Below are 19,068 nucleotides of genomic sequence, written 5' to 3'. Positions count from 1 at the left end.
CTGCCACTGAATCTCTGTCCATCTGTCCTTCTAACCTAACAGCCAAAATCCCTTTTCAATGTTTGAGTTGAACCAGTGCACCTTCAAGCAATGCGTTCCAGACCCCTGGATTCCAGATTATCTCATGTTTGTTTTGTTTCTTCTATCAATTCATTTACATTTGTGCCCTCACAATTTTCAATCCTTTCATGAGTGTCAGCGCTTTTTCCCTCTCTACCCTACACAGATCCCCTTATGGTTTTGAATACTTCGGTCAAATGTCCTCTTAATCATCTTTTCTCCAGTAAAAACAGTCCCAGCTTTTTTAAAAATCAATTTTACATAACTGAATTCCTCAGCCCTGGAAACAATTTCATGAATCTTTTCTGCTGCCTTTCCAATACCTTCAAATCATTCCAAAAGTGTAGAGCCAAGTTGTTTTGTAGTCCGGATCTTCAATCCTCCCGAATTAATAAACCTCTACTCCATCTCTTCTCGTGTGTCAAAATCACTCTTCATTCTTTGATCTTTCAAACAATAAAACCCCTCACACCCATCCTCTTTTGCTTTGGTTAAGGATTTTTGGGAGAGCTGTGTAAAATGTAGGATAAGATTAATAAATTAGATCTTTGTTGCTCTTGGTGTGTATTTTGTTTTCACTTAATATACATCTTGTTATTGCAGAGCTGATAAAACAACTGAAAATAATGGAGTTACTTACAAGCTGGCGACCAACAAAGAAGATGAGCTTTCACAAGCATGAATCACAAACTTGATTAAATATATTCTGGAAATAGTTTAGTGGTGATGGTCAGTACAGACGACTGAGGATATAGCAGCAGCAATTTGAGTTGATTTATAATTTGATTTATTTTGTCACATTGTTCCTAGATAGAGTGAAAAGTTTTGTATTACATGCAGTACAGGCAGATCATACCATACAAAGTGCATTAGGGTGATAGGACAGAACAAGGAGTACAATGTTATGGCCGCAGAGAAGGTTCACCAAGACCAAAGTCAACAGTAAATTTGAAAGGTCCTTTCAGAAGTCTAATAACAGCAGCAAATTCTTGGATCTGTTAGTCAATGTTTTTAACATTTTGTATCTTCTGCCCGATGGAGGAGGTTGGAGAGATTGTAACTGGATTGGGAGGGGTCTTTGATTATGTTGGCTACCTTTTCAAGACAGCAAAAGGTATATTGGGAGTCAATGGTTGGAAGTTTGGCTTGTGTGATGGACTGGGCTGTGTTCACAACTGAGCAGAGCAGTTGCCATAACAAGCTGTGATGCACTGGAATAGTGCATCTATAATAATTGCTAAGAGTTTTCATAGACATGCAGAATTTCTTTAGCCCCCTGAGGAAGTTGAGGCATTGTTGTGTTTTCTTGACCATTGCATCAATGTGGGTGGACCAGGACAGATTGTTAGTTATAGTCATCCTGAGAACTATCTCCACCTCAACTCCATCGATGTAAATAAGGACATGCCCTCAACTTTACTTCCTGTAGTTAATGACCAGCTCTTTCGTTTTGCTGACGTTATCTTTACACCATGCTACCAAGCTCTATATCTTTTTCCTGTATTCAGTCTCATCATAGAATCCCTGATGTGTGGAAGCTGGCCCATTGAGTCCACACTCGCCCTCCGAAAAGCACCCCACCCAAACCCTGCCCAGCCCCTGCCTTATCCTTGAAACCCCACATTTTCAGAACTAATTCACCTAACGTGCATATCCCTGGACACTATGGGCAATTTAGCATGATCAAGCCACCTAACCTGCACATCTTTGGATTGTGGGAGGAAACTAGAGAACCCGGAGGAAACCCACACAGATATAGGGAGAACATGCAAACTCCGCACAGAGAGTCGCCCAAGGCTGGAATTGAACACCGCGTCTCTGGCATTGTGAGGCAGCAGTGCTAACCGCTGAGCCATTGTGCTGTCCTTTGTCTGAGATCCAGCCTACAATGGTGGTGTCATCGGTAAACTTGTAGATGGAGCTGGGATGAAATTTGGTAGGGTTTAGCACCTAGCAACCTTGTGTCATTTTGTGTAAAACTTTGACCTTTACTGAGTTCTTGTCTTTAACCTTTACTGAAGAATATCCCAATGTTATGTTTTAATAACAACTCCTTAAAATTCTAATACATCAATTATCCTCCTGGATGCTGCTCATTGCATTGTCCTGAAGATTAATTTTCAATCCCTGGATATTCCAGGTCAATCCTGGAGAGTTGGCAACTTTAAAAATCTTTGTGAGGGACAGACAGAGACTCAACTCACCACTGTGTCTCTTTCTCCCTCACTGGAATCTATCTGAAGTTTAATAGAAATTCTGAGTCTCGGTGCATTTGTTAAAGAAGTTTTGATTTCTGACAGAGTTTTCTTGTTTTTAATGTCCACTTCCATGTGAAGACTTCTTGCCTTTCTTTCCCAACCTGAATGCAGCACAGTGAGAATTACACCTCCCATTTCCATTCTCCACTCCTACTGCCAAAATGTGGCTGCCTTACCCACCGCTCACAATGAGGAAACTCAGCCTCACCTGTTTTGAGCATTTAAAGATAATAGACTTGGGGATTGCATATGAACTATCCCATCTCCTCAGGATCCTCGGCTGGACCAGCAGCCTGCTGCATCATTTTATTCAAAACAATGTTGATGTTTGTGTTAAGAACAAGCATAACGGTTGTCAGTGCAACCTAATTCCATCAGTTGAATGACATCTTTGAGATTGAAGACCAATGCAAAGTCTTTGTGCCATTTGCCTGTCTTGAATAAGAATGGTCAATACAATCATTGGTCATCTTCCCTTCTTCCAAATGTACATATCACTACTCTATACAATACTTACTGCCATTAACATTTTAAACAGCTTTTGCTTTCACAACTTGTCTTAGTTTTTCTGTATATTGTGTACATTTAACTTATAAAACCATTTTTTCATATCTAATCTGTCTTTGTACTCCTTAAAATTATCTAACCAGATTCCCTTCTTTGGATTTTAGAGACCTTCATAATTTGATTTCATTCTGTTACATATTTTAAACTCATATGATGCATTTAAGGTGAAGGTAGATAAACCACAGAGAACAGGGTTATGTTAGCAGTGAGATGAAATTGAACACTAAGTCACATTGGACATATGGCACAGAAAGACAATTAGTCCATACTCCACTTGAACCTCCTCCCATCTTTCCACATCTAAATCACGTTCCTCTATTCCCTTCGCACTCATGTTTGTACAGCTTCCAATTATGTTTTAAATGCTCCCTGTAATAGTGAGTTGAGTAAAGAAATTTCTTCTAAAGTGAGGTGGGAGGAAGCTTATCTGGATCATAGCCATTGGCAGAGAGCTGCAGAGCAGGTTGACCTTTTTCTGTGTTGCAACTGAAAATGTAAATGTACTTTTCCAACAAAAAGCCACACTGTAATTTTGTTTCTGTTTTGCTGTTTTGTTAAGATCAAGTCAAATTGCCATAGTCCTACCAGACCAGGGGGCTGCTCTCTCGTTAGAGAGAGGTTTTTAACCTGAGGGCCATCACACCTCAGGCAAAGCGAGAGGTTGAGAAGGATAGTCCTCCATAGCCTCAGCCAGTTTGGGGATTGAGCCCACACCCTTAACATCACACTGCTTTGCAAACCAACCATCCAGCCAACTGAGCTAAATTGAAATCCCATTGTTGAGATAGTTGTCAAGTCGAATAACTGCTCAGGTATAGGCAATTTTTCCCTGATGGGGAGTGCAGAACAAGACAGCACGATTTAAAAATGAAAGTTTGGTCATCCAGGAGTTAAACCCTGAAACAAACCCCATTTTTGTAACTGTTATTGATATTTACAAATCTATCGCAAATGCTGGGAATCAACTGAAGCTTTTTCAGGACAGATTTTTCCACTTTTGTTAAGTAAGGGTGTTGAAAGTTACATGTTGAACATTTTGGAGTGTTACTAATCAAACTTCTTAGTATCGTGCAGCGGCAGACTTTCCAAGACAAATAACTTGGCCTTGGAAGGTTATGAAGCATAAGTTGTTTCCCACTTTTCAAGTTAGTGTGCTTATGTGCAAAGTGACCTTCTATAAGCAAAGATGCAATAGTAATGAAATAATTTGTGATTCCAGTATGATTTTAGAATACTGAACTTGAGTAGAGGAATTGTTAAGTGTACAGTAGAACTAGAATGCAGAATAAAACCTGTTTTTTTAAAGAGTTAAGAGAAGTTGGATCAGGAAGCCCTGTTTTGGGGACATCTCTTTGCATTAAACAGTTTACATGAATGAATTATACAACATTCGAGCAGAGTACAGGCCCTTCGACCTTCAATGTTGCATCAACCTTTGGAACCAATCTGAAGTCCATCTAACCTGCACTATTCCATTACCATCCATATGTTTTATCCATTCACCCTTAAAGTTGTCAAGCAAGGCATTCCATGCCCCTACTACTCTGAGTAAAGAAACTACCCCTGACATCTGCCCTATAGCTATCACCCCTCAATTTAAAACTATGTCCCCTTTGCTAACCATCATCATCCAAGGAAAAAGGCTCTCCCTGTCCACCCTATCTAACCCTCTGATTATCTTACATGTCTCAATTAAGTCACCTCTCTGTCAAACAAAAACAGTCTCAAGTCCCTCAGTCTTTCCTCATAAGGCCTTCCCTCCATACTAGGTGACATCCTAGTAAATCTCTGAACCCTCTCCAAAGCTTCCACATCCTTCCTATAACATGGTGACCAGAACAGTATGCAATACTCCAAATGTGGCCACACCAGAGTTTTGTACAACTGTAGCATGACCTCATGGTTCCAAAACTCTACCAACTCTACCAATAAAAGCTAACACAACATATGTCTTTTTAACAACTCTATCAACCTGGGTGGCAACTTTCAGGGATCTAATTACATGAATACTGAGATCTCTCTGCTCACCCTCACTGCCAAGAATCTTACTATTAGCCCAATGCTTTTTATTCCTGTTGCTCATTCCCAAGTGAATCACCTCACACTTTTCCACATTAAACTCCATTTGCCACATCTCAGCCCAGCTCTGCAGCTTATAGATGCCCCTCTGTAACCTGCAACATTCCTCGGCACTATCCACAACTCCACCGACCTGAGTGTCATCCGTAGATTTCCTACCCCATTCTTCTATGCCCTCATCCAGGTTATTTATAAAAATGACGAAAAGCAGTGGACTAAAACTAGATCCTTGCAGTACACCACTAGTAAGTGAACTCCAGGATGAACATTTCCCATGAGAACCCTCTGTCTTCTTTCAGCTATCCAAACCGTTAAATCACCATGCCTCCGTATTTTGTGCAATAGTCTGCTGTAGGGAACTTTATCAAATGCTTTACTGAAATCCATGTACACCACATGAACCGCTTTACCCTCACCCACTTGTTTGGTCACCATCTCAAAGAATTCAATAAGGTTTGTGAGGCATGACCGACCCTTCATAAAACCGTGTTGACTATTCCTAATCAACTTATTCCTCTCTAGATGATTATAAATCCTATCTCTTATAACCTTTTCCTACACTTTACCCACAATTAAAGTAAGGCTCACTGGTCTATAATTCCCAGGGTTGTCTCTACTCCCCTTCTTGAACAAGGGGATAACATTTGCTATCCTCCAGTGTTCTGGCACTATTCCTGTAGACAATGATCACATAAGGATCAAAGCCTGCAATCTCCTCCCTGACTTACCAGAGAATCCTAGGATAAATCCCATCTGGCCCAGGGGACATATCTATTTTCACACTTTCCAGAAGAATCAGAAAATGTTCTTGTACATATTTAACAACTTCCTCTCCATCTAAACCCTTAACACTATGGCAGTCCTAGTCAATGTTTGGAAAGTTAAAATCCCCTACCATAACCACCCTATTATTCTTACTGATAACCGAAATCTCCTTTCAAATTTGTTCCTCAATTTCCTGCTGGCTATTAAGGGGTTTATAATACAATCACAATAAGGTAATCATCCCTTTCTTATTTCTAAGTTCCACCCAAATAACATCCCTGGATGCATTTCCAGGAATATCCTCAAGTACAGCTGTAATGCTATGCCTTATCAAAACTCCCCCTCCTCTCTTGCCTCCCTTTCTATCCTTCCTGTAGCATTTGTATCCTGGAACATTAAGCTGCCAGTCCTGTCCATCCCTGAGCCACGTTTCTGTAATTGCTATGATATCCCAGTCCCATGTTCCTAACCATGCCCTGAGTTCATCTGCCTTCCCTGTTAGGCCTCTTGCATTGAAGTAAACACAGTTTATATTATCAGTCCTAGCGCGTTCTCTGCTTTGTCCCTGCCTGCACTGACTGTTTGACTTGCTTCTTTCCTCAACTTTACCAGTCTCATATTGATCTCTTTTCTCAGTATCTCCCTGGGTCCCATGCCAACCCCCCCACCACATACACACACACAACACATCTAACTAGTTTAAATCCTCCTGAGCAGCTCTAGCAAATCTCCCTGCCAGTATATTAATCCCCTTCCAATTCAGGTGCAATCCATCCTTCCTGTACAGGTCACTTCTACCCCAGAAGAGATTCCAATGATCCAAAAATGTGAATTCTTCTCCCATACACCAGCTCTTCTGCCACACATTCATCTGCTCTATCCTCTTATTCCTGCCCTCACTAGCTTGTGGCACCGGGAGTAATCCAGATATTACTACTCTCGAGGATTCATGCCTAACACTCCATATTCTCCCTTCAGAATCTCATCCTTTTCCCTTCCTATGTCATTGGTTCCAATGTGTACAATGACCTCCTGCTGGTCCCTCTCCCCCTTGAGAACATTCTGTACCCTCTCTGAGAATTCTTGACCCTGTTACCAGGACATCAACACATCATTCTGATTTTTCACTGCTGACTGCACAAACGTTTATCTGTGTCTCTGACTAGAGAGTTTCCTATCACAATCGACCACTTGGAACCCGACGTACCCCTCATTACAGTAAAGGCTGCCTTGATACTAAAAACTTGACTGATTTCCCTGAGAGTTCATCGCCCTTTTTTTTTCCAAAATAGCACACCTATTTGAAATGGGGATAGCCACAGTAGACTCCTGCACTACCTATCTCTCCTACTTTTCCTGGAGTTAACCCAAGACGGTATCTGCAGCCTTTCTCCCTTCCTATAATGGCCATCCATCACACCCCCTTGCTCTTGTAAATTCCTCATTGCTTCTGTCACTCCAGCCGATCCATTCAATCTGATAGGATTCGCAAGACATAATCCTCAGTAACATGTAAACTCTCCTTAAAGTCCCATATCCGACAAGATGAGTGTATGACTTTACTGAAGACCATCTTTGCTCCTTCACAATCTACAGACCCAGAAAATTGAACCGTCTTCTTGCTCCACAAAAAATACTGCTTCAGGCTAACTTCATACTTATGGCTTATATTTTAAAAATCTAATCAAGAGGCAGATCTCAACAAAACATATAATCAAGAAAGAACCCACTCTAATCACTATTGTAGATTTACAGCAAGGTGACAGTTAAAACTATGCACTTATCTGTTTTGATGCTGTGACTTCGCCCAGTTGGGTCAGTCACCATAATTCTATTAGTTTTAGAATAGTGATGGAAAAGGATAGACCAGATCTGAAAGTTCAAGTTCTAAATTGGAGGAAGGTTAATTTTGACGGTATTAGGTGAGAACTTTCAAAAGCCGGATGGGGGCAGATGTTCGCAGGTAAAGGGATGGCTAGAAAATGAGAAATCTTCAGAAATAACGAGATCCAGAGACAGTATATTCCTGTCAGGATGAAAGGAAAGGCTGGTAGATGTAGGGAATGCTGGATGACTAAAGAAATTGAGGGTTTGGTTAAGAAAAAGAAGGAATCATATGTCAGGTATGAATGATCGAGTGAATCCTTAGAAGAGTATAAGGACAGAAGGAGTATACTTACGAGGGAAATCAGGAGGGCAAAAAGGAGACATGAGATAGCTTTGGCAAATTGGGTTAAGGAGACTCCAAAGGGTTTTTACAAATACATTAAGGACAAAAGGGTAATTAGGGAGAGAATAGGGCTCCTCAAAGATCAGCAAGTCAGCCTTTGTGTGGAGCCACAGGAGATGGGGGAGATACTGAATGAGTATTTTGCGTCAGTGTTTACTGTGGAGAAGGACATGGAAGATAGAACAGGTAGGGAAATACATAGTGACACACTGAAAAATGTCCATATTACAGAGGAAGAGGTGCTGGATGTCTTAAAGTCATAGAGTCATAGAGATGTACAGCATGGAAACAGACCCTTCGGTCCAACCTGTCTATGCCAATCAGATATCCCAACCCAATCTAGTCCCACCTGCCAGCACCCGGCCCATATCCCTCCAAACCCTTCCTATTCACAAACCCATCCAAATGCCTCTTAAATGTTGCAATTGTACCAGCCTCCACCACGTCCTCTGGCAGCTCATTCCATACACGTACCACCCTCTGTGTGAAAAGATTGCCCCCTTGGGTCTCTTTTATATCTTTCCTCTCTCACCCTAAACCTATGCCCTCTCATTCTGGACTCCCCGACCCCAGGGAAAAGACTTTGTCTATTTATCCTATCCATGCCCCTCATGATTTTGTAAACCTCTATAAGGTCACCCCTCCGCCTCCGACGCTCCAGGGAAAACAGCCCCAGCCTGTTCAGCCTCTCCCTGTAGCTCAGATCCTTCAACCCTGGCAGCATCCTTGTAAATCTTTTCTGAACCCTTTCAAGTTTCACAACATCTTTCCGATAGGAAGGAGACCAGAATTGCATGCAATATTCCAACAGTGGCCTATCCAATGTCCTGTACAGACGCAGCATGACATCCCAACTCCTGTACTCAGTAGTCTGACCAATAAAGGAAAGCATACCAAATGACTTCTTCACTATCCTATCTACCTGCGATTCCACTTTCAAGGAGCTATAAAACTGCACTCCAAGGTCTCTTTGTTCAGCAACACTCCCTAGGACCTTACCATTAAGTGTATAAATCCTGCTCAGATTTGCTTTCCCAAAATGCAGCACTTCGCATTTATCTGAATTAAACTCCATCTGCCACTTCTCTGCCTGTTGGCCCATCTGGTCAAGATCCTGTTGTAATCTGAAGTAGCCCGCTTCGCTGTCCACTACACCTCCAATTTTCGTGTCATCTGCAAACTTACTAACTGTACCTCTTATGCTCACATCCAAATCGTGAAACACATTGAAGTGGGAGATGGCATGGGGTAGGATGACACTAGGCACACAGACACACAAGATGGCCACCAGAACACAACATGGAGAGAGACAGCAGAGCAAATACAGACACTGCCTGGAGCCACCAGAATGCCAGCAGAATGCACTCACAACCTAATTGATTAGTTAAAGGTGGGTCGGGAGAGAGAATACACATGAGTATCGAACACTGCTCGCTGGGGTGACTGGGTCTAGCCAACACCTCTTATAGAAATGCTAACAGCTTGATACTTATTCAATACAAAATTACAGTAATTATCCTTCTCAGGAAGAGCAATCAATGCCCATTATACAGCAATGGACATCCGTGCAGACACTGAAACTGACAATGACCGCAGTGAAAGTAACAAAGGCTGCACTGGAACTGACAATGACGACATCGAAACTATCAACGATTCTGCAATGTTTACAACAAGCAAACTACGTTACAGCAACAATGACCTAATCACTGACTTATTGTATCATATGGTGGCTCAGTGGTTAGCACTGCAGCCTCACAGCACTAGGGTCCCAGGTTCAATTCCAGCCTTGGGCAGACTGTGTGGAATTTGTACACACTCCCTGTGTCTGTGTGGGTTTCCTCTGGGTGCTCCGGTTTCCTCCCACACTCCAAAAGATGTGCAGGTTAGGTGAATTGGCCATGCTAAATTGCCCATAGTGTTAGGTGCATTAGTCAGAGGGAATGGGTCCTGGTGGGTTACTCTTTGGAGGGACGGTGTGGACTGGTTGGGCCGAAGTGCCTGTTTCCACACTGTACGGAATCTATTAATCTAATCTAAATGTTTCTTGACATGTGCTCAGGGTCGAGAGAAGACTCGTAGCTGACCACTGTGCTCTCCCTTGCAATTGTATTTCCTTGTGCAATAAACTCTGTCATTGAACCCCGACGCTGACTCCGAGGCTGGTGATTTTCCCCGCAACAATTTTCGCTGTGAGCAGGGGTCTTATTACTGGTGCCCTGATCAAAGGCCACGATCGGGAAGCCGGGGTAAGAACCAGTTTGTACCTGCAAATGGGAAGAATCAGACCGGGCCAAGGATAGAGTTTAAAAGATATACTGATTTTAGCGTCTAATTTGCTACAATATTGAGTTAAAAACAATTAGCTGAATGTCTGTGGAGAATAAGTGTTTACTGTATTAACCTGTAAGAACCTATTGCTTGTGCAGAAACAGCTTGAGGACAATGTAGTGTCTGTCTCAAAAGCCCTGCACCTAACCGGTTGTTAAGAGGGCTTGACCACCCACGCGAAGGTAGGGAATTGAAATGGGAATTGATGCGCCAAGGGCATTAGGAGCTGTGAAGCACACGTGACAATGTTAGGTAACACTGGACTCTGTCAGGACGAACAACACAGAGTCCAGTTAAAGTTTAAGTTAAAATTTGGGTGCTGTCTGTACTTGTAACTTCCAATGTAGTGAGGAAGAGGAACTGATCACTCTGACCAAGAGCCAAACCTCAGTGGAGCACACGTTACCAAGGTGGGGAGCATGGACACTGTAAGTAACCATGATACCCTGTCAGTCCATAGTAGAACAACAGAGCTTGAATAGTGGTGATGGCCGGGAGGGTAAAGAGTCCCATGGGTAGACAGCTAACCAGGCTAGAGGTAGGTTTCTGGGCCTATCAGGAGGCGTTGGATCAGTAGAGGTGGCCGGGAGAGTAAAGAGTCCCATCGGTAGAGAGCACACCCTGCTAGGAGATTGCTACAGTCGTACAGACGGTGCTGGGACAGGGGGAGCAAAGTCCCCATTGGATTAGGAACACTTTACTGTTGGTGGTATCCAGGGGTACACAATCTGCGAAATGGCAGATCAAAGTTTTAAGGGGGTATACTACAGGTTCCCTTATTGAGAAATACAAGGCAGACAGACAAGGGTTGACAGAGGAAATTAAGAAGAGTGGTTGGGATCCATCCCAGACATTAGCACGACAGAGAGTGGATAGATAAGTAGAAACAGAATAAAACTAAAAAGATAGGGGCAATGTTAGTATACCAATTATCGGGCCGAATTGAACGAGTAGGTGGAGAAAGGGCCAGGAACAAGTTAAACAGCTGGACGATAGAATACAAGAGTTTGAAACAGAGCTAAGAAAGGTGCACAAACATTCAGACGTGGATTCGCTTTCTCCCTACGAGACCGTCCAGCAGGGAACAACTGCTCCCTCTGTTGGACAACCCATGCAAGAGTATAACTTAGCGCCAGTTACTAGAGGAGGAACAGACTTACAGCCCAAAGTGAATTATAAACCCTTCACCCCAGGGGAGTGGCATCAGATTATGGCCTCCCTGGGCAAACTACAGCCCCGGAGCACAAACACCAGATACTGGGAAGAGCTGGATAGTGTATGGATAAGACACTAACTACACCTGAGGGACATACACCAGCTGGTCCGGGCAGCTTGCCCAGCAGCCAATTGGAGACAGGTAGCTGGACCCGATGCCACAGCAGCCTGAGACTTTAGGGGAGAACGGTAGGCACATGCCATTGCCCTGACAGCTGAGATAGATACCAGCAGGCCCCCTTCACCGACATTAAAGAGGAAATCCAGAGGGTGCTAGGAAATGATCCCACAATCTGGAGCACGATCACGAACACTAAGCAACTTAAAGGGGAAGGAGTCTCTGACTGTGGGGAATGATTATTTAGGGTCTATCAGGAATGCTCAGGGCAGCAAATCCAGATCGGGCGGACCGGGCATTCATCCAAGCTTTTAGAGATGGGCTTTCTAGCACCCACCAAGCCATCCTGAAAATGGGAGTGATAATGTCCCAGGATTATGATGACCTAGTCGAGTGGTCTAGCGGGATACAAGAGGGAGAAGCTCCTGAGATAAAGGCAAGACCTGACAAAGCAGCCTACTGTAATGGAGGCGAGGGTAGAATAAACCGATCCTGATACACTGTGCGCAGGGTCACTTTACCAGAGAGTGTAGGGTTGCACAAGTAGGAGATAGACCAGGGAACAATATAAAATACTGTAGCCACTGCAACAGAATAGAAGCAGTGTGCTGGGAAAAGCACAGGGCACCCCCAAACACCACCCAGAACACCGTGGAACCACAGAAATCCCAAGGTCAGCAGAGGTGACAACCACCTGCCCTATTCATGAGGGTGAGGGAGAGGAGAATTTACGTACCTGCAGTAATAGGAGGGAGGAAATGTGAGATGCTAATAGACATAGGAGCAGCTGTATCCATCACAAACCTACCCTTGTCCCACGCAAATAAAATGATTCATTAAACTGGGGTAGGAGGGGATAAAAGCGAAGCGAAACTATCCTTGTAGAAATAAATAACAAATATATCCCCATGGATATATCCCCTATGTATACCAAAATAATGAAGACACCATAATAGGCTATGATCTCATGAGAGAATATAATGTTCTAATCAATTGTGCAAAAGGCAAATTGATTTGGCCCAGACAGATCGGTCAGAACACTGAGATTAGGAAACTTACAGGGATCCTTAAAACATTAAAGTGTCTCCAGTCACCAGTAGGGACTGGAACATTGAACATTCGAAGCCATTTGCACCTCCGTCCCCAGAGCATGGGCAGGAACAAAGTTAGATACAGGTCTTGTTAACATAAACCCGATAAGGGGTCCCGGACCAGAGCATAAGCCCCACCGCAATACCCACTAAAACCCAAAGCAGAACGAGCAGTTGTGGAGATAGTGAAAGGACGAGTGAGACAGGGAATCCTGAAAGAAACCACAAGTACAACTAATTCCCCAGCGTGGCCAGTAATAAACCCTGAGCTATAGGCTCACCATTGATTATACAGGACTAGAAAATGTCACCCGCAAATTGCATCCCATTGTAGCAGACCCCTTCACCATCCCGTACACGAGATTTTTACTGTTTTAGACATTGCCAATGGGGTCTGGTCTCTCCCATTACACCCTGAGTCCCAGAATAAATTCGCTGTTACAGTAAGGGGTAGGCAGTATACATGGACTCGCCAGTATACATGGGCAGTATACATAGGCTCGCCAGTATACATGGGCAGTATACATGGGCAGTATACATGGGAGGTATACATGGGCAGTATACATAGGCTCGCCAGTATACATGGGCAGTATACATGGGCAGTATACATGGGAGGTATACATGGGCTCGCCAGTATACATGGGCAGTATACATAGGCTCGCCAGTATACATGGGCAGTATACATGGGCAGTGTACATGGGAGGTATACATGGGCTCGCCTGCCACAAGGGTTCCACAACAGCCCCACTATTTTTCACAGAGTGATGAGCGACATCCTAAAGAGAGTAGCACTGCCCTCCAATATGTAGGTGATATCCTAAATGCTTCAGAGTCCGAGTTAGGACACCAGGTAGTTTTAGGGCTAGGAATTGCCAACCGCAGTGTTAAAAGGCAGCCCCACAAATGCACAGATTGGCAAAACACAAGTCTTATACCAGGGACTGAAAGGAACGCCCAACAACCGCAAGAAGGCAATCCAACAGATGCCACAATGTCAGGGGAGTCAGAGAGGTCACGGGGCTATTTAACTCCAGTCGGAGCTTTATATCCGAGTTCACAAAATTGGCTGAACCAATCCAGAGACTAATTAAAAGAGGCAAGCCCACCTTGGAACCTGTAACCTGGGGCCCAGAACAGGAGGGGGCATACAGTCAGCTTAAAACTCGACTCATATCGGCCCCTGGGCTTGGGCTTCCAGAGCCCAGTGAGGATTTTCACATCCTCTGTAATAATGAGGGAGGGTTTTACTCTGCAGGGGTCACCCAAGACCATGGTAATAGGAGAAGGCCCGTGGGTACTACTCAACTACAGAAGGGCCAGTAGTCACCGGGTTGCCCAGGTGCATAGCAGCCTTGGACTGTGCTGCTTGGGCCATTAGGGTTAGTGAGCCCATCGTAATGACAGGGGATGGCATCCTCCACACTAAACACACCCTAGTAGGATACTAAACACAGGGAAACTGAGGGTCATCTCCAATATGAAAGGGCAAAGTGGGAGGCAGTCCTTTTACCCCTAAATCAGTCCATGATAATAGTCAGGGATATGGGAGAAAACCCAGCTGAGGGAATTCCAGGCACAGGGGAACCACACAGCTGTGGGGATACAGATGGGGATGAGGATAGGGGGCAAGTAAAGGATACCCCCCTAGACACAGCTGAGGAGACCCTCCTTGTGGATGGGTCACAAAAATACATAGCAGGGTCGCCCCGAACAGGATGGGCCGTGGTAAATGATAAGTTAGAAACAGTTATGTCTGGGAGGATTGATGGAAGTCAGTCCACACAGGTAACTCCAAAGGGGAGGATGGTGGCTGGAAGCAAGCAGACAGGTGGTAGCACCAAGTGTCTATACAGAACACATTGTTTGAACTGCACCACGGACTCTCCTATATAGGCAGCGAGGCCATGATCGCAAGCCTAGGGAGAGAGTGGTGGTGGAAGGGAATGTGAAGAGATGTGGCCAAGTACTGCATGGTTTGGAAATGCATGGTTTGTGCACAACATAACCCAGGGAGACACATAAAAGTTAGGATGGGACACCAGCCCAGACCAAGGGGACCCTGGGAACACCTTCAGATAGATTTTACAGGGTCACTACCACCCTCCCGTGGGAAAATGTACTGCCTGGTCATCATAGATCAATTCACTGGTGGATAGAGGCATTCCTGACCAAAAGCTGCACTGTGACCACTGTAGCTACAATATTAGCGGAGGAGGTAATCCTGAGGTGGGTAGTACCTCATCAGATTGACTCCAACCAAGGGACACATTTTACAGAAAAAGTCATGAACACTGCCTGCTAATTACTCGGCATTATACAGAAATTTCACATTCCCTATCACTCCCAGAGCTCAGGGATGGTAGAGAGAATGAATAGAACGCTCAAAAATGCTTTAGCTAAGGTGAAACCTCAGGTGGAACACTGGCTGAAGTGCTGCCAACCAGACTACTGAGATTGAGAGCCACCATGAATCAGGCAACCGGGCTAATACCATATAAAGTAATGACCGGGCAAGCAATGCAAGTGCCAGGGACAATAATCACAAGTGGCACCGATGTGGGTTCACTAAAAGACAAAATTTAGCAGTATGTGATAGAATTAAGCACCCAATTGAAAGGGATGTGGAAATCTGTAATTGATAAACAGGACAAAAAGGACAAGGCAGAGGAACTGTAAATCTTCCTTGATGTCCCAGCAGCAGGAAGCCGTGTCCTGGTGCAAGCACTGCTCGTCAAACCAGGCTTTGCCCCAAAATGGGATGGGCCATACGACATGGTAATAAAGTGTGCCTGCGTAGATATTAAAGGGAAAGGCACATGGACCCAACTAAAACCGTTTAAAGACTCCTGTGACCAAACTAATGATCATTCTCCAGGTACAAGCAGCAAAAGCAGACAAGACAGTCACCCAGGAGAGGAGCTCAGAGAACACAACAGAATAAACCACACAGAAGCACAACTGCACTTCCTGATGAAAGACTTTGACTATTAACTTTATTTTAACTGCAAAATGTATATACCTGTATATATTTCACTGTGTTTAAGTGTCGCGACTGTTGGGGGCATGTCAGGATTTGAAGATAACCTCTTCTATAAAACCCGCCTAAGTTTGCAATGGGAACTGAACTGTCTGCTACCCACTGGTGCGATCAGTGGAGTCCCTATTTGTGGCTACCCCGGTGTGGACCCCTCATGACCTGTATACAGTAGACACCTTGGGAGCAGCATGTAAAGGGAAATACAGGCAGGGTCACCAGGGGACAGTTTATCTGCACCCGCAGTTCATATGTGGTCAGTGCAATGGCACCCACGTCAGCTCTGCCACATGGACATACCCATTTGACACTTACCAGGTGGGATGGCACCCAAGGGATCAGGGGTGACATGGGTGGACAGACAGACGGAAGGGCAGGACAATGTATGTTACCGAGAAGCGAAGGGATTTGTTTTTCTATTTAAGGGGACTTAAGTGACAGACACCCCAGACCTCCCAAAAGTGTTCGTGGTAGGGACAATTGCGCCCCTTACTGTGCCATGCCCCAGTGGGGGACATGTTCAGAGAAGGATAGTGACCCACTCCATCAGTCAGGAGTTCTGTGCTGACAGGCAGGTCATGACTGGAGTATGGATTTCTGGGATTTCTATCTTTGGGGGGTGCAGCAGAGGTCATCAGTGCTAAAAACCGAAATTACCTTGTATGTAGCCTGACTATCGGAGGCAATAATACCTCAAAAGCTCTGGAAGCAATTAAGACAGAGTTGGCTGAACTCAGACTGTACACAGCATTATCAATGAGCACAACAAGGGTGAGTTTGTACAATTATTGGTGACAACTGTATCACCCATGTTGTTGATGAGTCTTATAACATTACAGAATCCATCAGGAATATCCAAGACCAGCTAGATAATTTTTGACAAAGAACCACAATTACAAACAGCTGGCTAAATTGGTTGCTAGGTAAATCTTGGGACCCTATTTGGCACACAGGATAGTTCTCCTCATTGCACTCATGCTAGTATTCTGAGTGGGCCTCAGGTGTTTAAAGCTCTGCTGTAAGGTGCATCTGACAAGAACTGTACCAGCAGTGAGTGTCACCACAGAAGAGCCACCAATGAAATTGGCATTCCATGATACCCCTTGGGAGGAGGCACTTCTAGAGATGACCTAACTCTACATGTAAATTGGGTGGTCTGCGGGGGATCTTCGAAGTCGCCTCCTTGACCACAAAGAGGGGAGTGAAGTGGGAGATGGCACGGGGCAGAGTGACACTTGGCACATGGACACACAAGATGGCCGCTGGATCACAATATAGAGAGAGGGACAGCAGAGCAAACACAGATACTGCCTGGGGTCAAAATGCCAGCACAATGCAGTCACAGCCCAGTTGATTAGTTTAAGGTGGATGGGGGAGAGAATACACATGAATAATGAACACTGCCTGCCGGGGTGACTGGGTCCAGCCAACACCTCTTACAGAAATGCTAACAGCTTGATACGGATTCAATACGAAATGCTAATATCCAGGGCTGCAGTAATTGTCCTTCTCAGGAAGAGCGATTAGTGCCCATTACTACAGCAATGAACATCTATGCAGACACTGAAACTGACGATGTCTACACTGAAACTGACAACGACCGCAGTGAAATTAACAAAGGCTGCTCTGGAACTGACAATGACTACATCGAAACTATCAACAATTCTGCAATGTTTACAACAAACAAACTATGTTACAAAGACAATAACCTCATCACTGACCTATTATATCACAACATGTATAAAAGTGTCTTGACATGTGCTCTGAGTTGAGAGTGTCTTGAAATGTGCTGTTAGTGTCATCCTCTCCTGGAGCTCTGGTATTTCCTTCTACAATAAACTCTGTCGTTGAACCCTGACTCTCACTCTGAGACTGATGATTTTCCCCAAAACAGCATAAAGGTGGATAAATCCCCAGGATCTGATCAGGTGTACCTGAGAACTCTGTGAGAACCTGGGGAAGTGATTGCTGGGCCTCTTGCTGAGATATTTGTATCATTGATAGTCACAGGTGAGGTGCCGGAAGACTGGAAGTTGGCTAATGTGTGCCACTGTTTAAGAAGGGTGATAAGGACAAGTCAGGGTGATAATAGACCAGTGAGCCTGACGTCAGTGGTGGGCAAGTTGTTGGAAGGAATCCTGAGGGAAGGATGTACATGTATTTGGAAAGGCAAGGACTGATTAGGGATAGTCAACATGGCTTTGTGCGTGGGAAAGTGTGTCTCACAAACTTGATTGAGTTTTTTGAAGAAGTAACAAAGAGGATTGATGAGGGCAGAGTGGTGGATGTGATCTATGTGGACTTCAGTAAGGCATTTGTCAAGGTTCCCTATGGGAGACTGGTTAGCAAGGTTAGATCTCATGGAATACAGGGAGAGGTAGCTAAATACTGGCTCAAAAGTGGAAAACAGAGGGTGGTGGTGGGAGGGTTGATTTTCTGACTAGAGGCCTGTGATCAGTGCAGTGTCACAAGGATTAGTGCTGGGTCCACTACTTTTTGCCATTTATACAAATGGTTTGGATGTGAGCATAAAAGGTATAGTTAGTAAATTTGCAGATGATACCAAAATTGGAGGTGTAGTGGTCAGCGTAGAAGGTTACCTCAGATAACAACGGGATCTTGACCAGATGGGCCAATGGGCTGAGAAGTGCAGATGGAGTTTAATTCAGATAAATGCGAGGTGCTGCATTTTGGGAAAGCAAATCTTAGCAGGACTTATATACTTAATGGTAAGGTCCTGGGGTATGTTGCTGAACAAAGAGACCTTGGAATGCAGGTTCATAGATCCTTGAAAGTGGAGTCGCAGGTAGATAGGATAGTGAAGTAAGCATTTGGTATGGTTTCCCTTATTCGTCAGACTATTGAGTACAGGAGTTGAGAGGTCATGTTGCAGCTGTACAGGACATTGGTTAGGCCACTACTGGAATAATGTGTGCAATTCTGGTCTCCTTCCTATCAGAAGGATGTTGTGAAACTTGAAAGGGTTCCGAAAAAATTTACAAGGATGTTGCCAGGGTTGGAGGATTTGAGCTACAGGGAGAGGCTGAACAGGCTGGGGCTGTTTTCCCTGGAGCATTGGAGGCTGAGGGGTGACCTTATAGAGGTTTACAAATTTTTGAGGGGCATGGATAGGATAATTGGACAAAGTCTTTTCCCTGGGGTTGGGGAGTCGAGAACTAGAGGGCATAGGTTTAGGGTGAGAGGGGAAAGATATAAAAGAGACCTAAGAAGCAACTTTTTCATGCAGGGGGTGGTACGTGTATGGAATGAGCTGCCAGAGGAAGTGGTGGAGGCTGGTACAATTGCAACATTTAAGAGGCACT

General features: G+C 44.4%; 1 protein-coding gene across 5 annotated transcripts in view; it reads left to right on the top strand.

Annotated features, from left to right (window-relative positions):
* Window positions 1-17,603, top strand: part of ca12 (carbonic anhydrase XII) — a 94,146-nt gene extending 76,543 nt beyond the window's left edge. For 4 of the 5 annotated variants that reach the window (XM_072553308.1, XM_072553306.1, XM_072553307.1 and 1 more), the window contains one exon: window positions 664-10,104. In XM_072553308.1, coding sequence (XP_072409409.1) covers window positions 664-742 — 79 coding nt within the window. In that variant the 3' untranslated portion in view covers window positions 743-10,104. Of the gene's footprint in view, window positions 1-663; window positions 10,105-15,586 lie in introns of those variants that run through there. The other variant, XM_072553309.1, reaches the window with a different exon arrangement.
* Window positions 17,604-19,068: the final 1,465 nt, after the last annotated feature.

The sequence above is a fragment of the Chiloscyllium punctatum genome, chromosome 33, assembly GCF_047496795.1.
Source record: "Chiloscyllium punctatum isolate Juve2018m chromosome 33, sChiPun1.3, whole genome shotgun sequence".
Taxonomy (NCBI): Eukaryota; Metazoa; Chordata; class Chondrichthyes; order Orectolobiformes; family Hemiscylliidae; genus Chiloscyllium; species Chiloscyllium punctatum.
Note: the sequence above shows the minus strand (reverse complement) of the source record. Positions and strands in the feature narration are given on the sequence as shown.